At 32.4% G+C, this 3,773-nt stretch overlaps 1 protein-coding gene across 1 annotated transcript; it reads right to left on the bottom strand.

Annotated features, from left to right (window-relative positions):
- Window positions 1-473: 473 nt before the first annotated feature.
- Window positions 474-3,107, bottom strand: LOC100803386 (transcription factor bHLH18). Its single transcript, XM_003549940.5, has 5 exons — window positions 2,955-3,107; window positions 2,736-2,834; window positions 2,139-2,642; window positions 1,366-1,767; window positions 474-916 (listed from the first exon to the last, which is right to left on the bottom strand). Exons 2-5 carry the CDS (start codon window positions 2,778-2,780, stop codon window positions 842-844), a joined length of 1,026 nt encoding a protein of 341 aa, XP_003549988.1. The 5' UTR covers window positions 2,781-2,834; window positions 2,955-3,107; the 3' UTR covers window positions 474-841.
- Window positions 3,108-3,773: the final 666 nt, after the last annotated feature.

The following is a 3,773-nucleotide window of genomic DNA, read 5'->3' as shown; positions in this document are numbered from 1 at the left end:
TCGAAATCACATTGTGGATATTTTTTAACCATTAGTTAACAAAACCATTTTAAATATAACCTACCTTTTTTTGACATAAAATATAACCTGCCTATTTAACCATTTTCAATTCATCAATCTAAACCAGTCGTTTAAAAATGATTACATCCAACGAGATTCACATGATGGCTCACCAGTGCTCCAGAGATTCCTTTGCGCACAAAGATGCAATGAAAGAACCCCACCACAATTTAAAAGATAATTTGGTAAAATATTTGAAGTGGTCCCCTTTGGTCAATTGTTTACCACGAACTCAGTTTTGCTACTGAAATCCGAGAGATTGAAAACTATGAGAGAAAACAAAATAAACAACTCTACAAGTTCTCTTATCTATTTTTTAAGTTTTTATATAAGTTGTTATTATCTAACAATAATCAATAAAATTTCAATATATTACAAACAACTTATTTAAGAATAGATTACAAATACTAAAATTAAAGTATTATTATTTTTATATTAGGCATTGTGAATATTACTAAAGAAGAAAGAGCACTAGTCAAAAATCAAAACAAAATAGATAAAAGAATACAATGCATAGTTTCCAAGGCTAGCCTTTAGCAACAAGTTAAATCCCAATTTCCGATAATGGATCATACTCCTTTATTGTTCGTCCGTCACGGTCACTGAATTGCCTCCCTCTAACCGATTCAGCGTGATGCTGTTGTTCATTCTTTTTCCTTCCCACATAGCAATTATTTCTTCGTCTATAATTTGAAGCTTACACCTAAGATTAGATTGACTAGGATAGGACATTTAATACCCTGAATTTGTGGTGTTATTGTACTTCTGTCCTGTTCATCTATTACATAAATTGCATCAGTCCTACTCTAAGGTTTCTGGCCAGTTCCTTTACGCCCATGTTGAATTCATCCTCCATCTGCCACCAATTAAAACAAACCAAATTAAGTTTAGGCCAAGTACCTAAACTCATTAACATTTTTATTTATGCCTAATATTAAAAAACAGATATCACCATATTTATAATTCACACACTATATATTTTTTCTTTATCATAATATTAATTCTAATTCAAAACGCTTGATTAAATAACATAAATTATTATCAACATGTGTCAATCATTATTGATTTACATAACTTTAATTTAATATTAGGTTGAACAAACATATATTTTCATACACGTTTTGTGAAAAGTAGAAATTTATAATTTTTTATTATTATTTGAAAAATTTTCAACAGTAAATCAAAGAGACACCTAACCAATAGAATTAAACTCCCTACCAGGCCCATCAAATGTAAAAATATTTAACAACTTTCTTTAATCTTGTAATGTTATTTTTAATAATAACAATAAGAAAAATAATGTACCTCGGCTACGATGGTTGTGTCGAGAACAGAGGAACCGAAAGACAAGGCGCTGCTATTGACGACGGAGAGATGAAGTTTCTCTATCTCTCTGAATATGTTCACCAGCACTGCCTTTTCCTTCTCGCAGAGGATTCGAATCAGCACGCTCTTCTTTGACACCCTCGCCTCAACTTCTGGCAGTGACAAAGTCGCTTTCGTGGAGATATCATCGGAGTTTCCGAACTCGCAGGAGTTTGATGAAGTGTCTGAGACATCCTCGTCCGCAGGAAAAACCTGAGATTTCTTCGCAAACACCACTGATTCCTCGTTTTTCCTTTTGCTCTGCTCCTCCAGCACCTTCACTTGCTCCTTCAGCTGCTTCACATACCTTATAGCCTCCCCCAACACGGACACCTTGTCCATCTGCAAACAAATTACCATTCCTTAGTACCATTTACAAATATACATTCTAACGTTTTTTCGTCGCCATTACATTACATTCGTATCGAATAGTGAATCTGACCAGGTCACTTTTAATTCTCCAAACCACATTTTTTCATCTTTCTAGCTCAAATCTAATTTAAATATTTGAGAAACATAATTTCAACTTCGGAACATTGAATAACTATTTCACTGAATAAAAATTGAACCACAAAGGAGACCGGGTATAGTGAAAGAGACTAGTTAGAGTCTAACATTGCAACACGATGAAACAAGGTTCAAATTTCTATCCGAAGAAGCATTTACATTTAGTACCGACAGTACTTTGAACAGTACAGAAAAAAAAATTGAACCTTTTTGAGGTCTGGAATAAGGGCAGAGAGGGCAATCAACTTCTGGCTAATTTTTTCTCTCCTCATTCTCTCAGCAATGATGTGATCTTGTGTGTGATGAGAAGATCCGGCAAATGACCCCATTTTCTTGTTCTGCTGAGTAACTACTCGTCTTGGTTCATTCTTTGAAGGCAAAACTTTCTCAAGATTCAAAACCTTGGTTCCTGGCTTTGAGGCTGATTCAACCGTAACCGGTGGTGGATTTGTGTTGTCAAAGGAGAGAATATAGGAGGAGGGAGTGGAACTGGAAGCTGTCTTTTGTGAGAGTTGTTCTATCTTTGGTAACTTGAAAGGCCTCTCCAAGCCACTCTCAGCCGCTGAAGAGAGACTCTCTACTGTGGAAAATGAGCTTTGCTGATTCTTCTCTAATAATGCAGTGGCTACATCATGAGGAGATGCTAAAGTTCCATTCACATCATCCACTTTTATGTCCGATTGACCCATGAAACTGTAATCATCTGGTTCCTGGAACAATGCAGTGAAATTTTAGCAAGAGTTAGATTCAAAAAAAGTTCAAGCTAATTGTAAGCATAACTATGGTGTATGATATGATTTTACCATGTCACATAGCCAACTAGTCCATGATTCCTCCATTGATGTCATGCTATTGCAAATTTTGTTTCAGTTTTTGCAAGCAAGCTGAGAGTATCAATGATCCTGAAAGTATGAAATTAATCAATAAAAAATTAAAAAGGTGGTCCTGTAATTTGATATTAACACCAATATATTCTTTAGTTCGTATATAAATTCCAAGAGAAAATAAATGAGATCAATTACCTCCTCCAGCTATAGGTGAATGGCTCAACCGAATCTAGGAAAATAACACACAAGTTGGCTCGTTTGGATTTATAGAGGGTAGCAGCACCCCATATGCACGTATGTGCAGATTCTTCAATTTTCAGTCATAATTTGTTACGTGTCCAAAACTGCTTGTTCCAACTGTTAATTTACCAATATATGTCAGCTTCAATTATTTCTTCACACCTTATCCTATTTAGGGTGAATTAGATGGAATAATGCTACACATGCACGATACAATATTACATAGATATCATTTTATAGCAGTATAATTTATGAAAAAAATAGGTGATCCCCTCACAGTGAAGAATAAAATAATTTTATATGGTTATTCAATTATAAACTATTTCGTTCTTATCAAATTATATGATATTTAAGATTTTAGTAGGTATTAAAAAACATAATTAATTTATTGAATTATAAAGAAAATATTAGATAATTTTTTAATATATTTTTTATCTTTTTAATTAATGAATTATTTATTTTTTCTATATATTATTCCCATTAAATATTTATTAATGGTAGTCTTGAAAAAAATATTTATTTTTCTTTTTTGTTTCAAAAAAATATTTAATAAAACATTGATTTTGTAAAAGGATATCTATTTTAAAATATATTTTTCTTCTTTAAAACATCATATAATTTGAAACAAATGAAGTATTATATATGTTAAGATTATCAACTTTCAATAAAATTGACTTAGAAGTTGAAGGGAAAAGGAAAGAGAGATATTTGGATTCGAATATCTCCCACTAACAACTAACATTTATCAATAAAATAAATATTAAGGTTATTGAC

This window comes from Glycine max, chromosome 17 (assembly GCF_000004515.6).
Source record: "Glycine max cultivar Williams 82 chromosome 17, Glycine_max_v4.0, whole genome shotgun sequence".
Lineage (NCBI taxonomy): Eukaryota > Viridiplantae > Streptophyta > Magnoliopsida > Fabales > Fabaceae > Glycine > Glycine max.
This window is presented reverse-complemented; position numbering and strand designations above follow the sequence as displayed.

Coding starts and splice junctions, on each gene's coding strand:
- LOC100803386 (XM_003549940.5), bottom strand. CDS start 2,780: ATGACATCAATGGAGGAATCATGGACTAGTTGGCTATGTGACATG. Junction 1,768..2,138: donor TTATTCCAGACCTCAAAAAG/GTTCAATTTTTT, acceptor ATTTGTTTGCAG/ATGGACAAGGTGTCCGTGTT. Junction 917..1,365: donor ACACAACCATCGTAGCCGAG/GTACATTATTTT, acceptor AATTGGTGGCAG/ATGGAGGATGAATTCAACAT.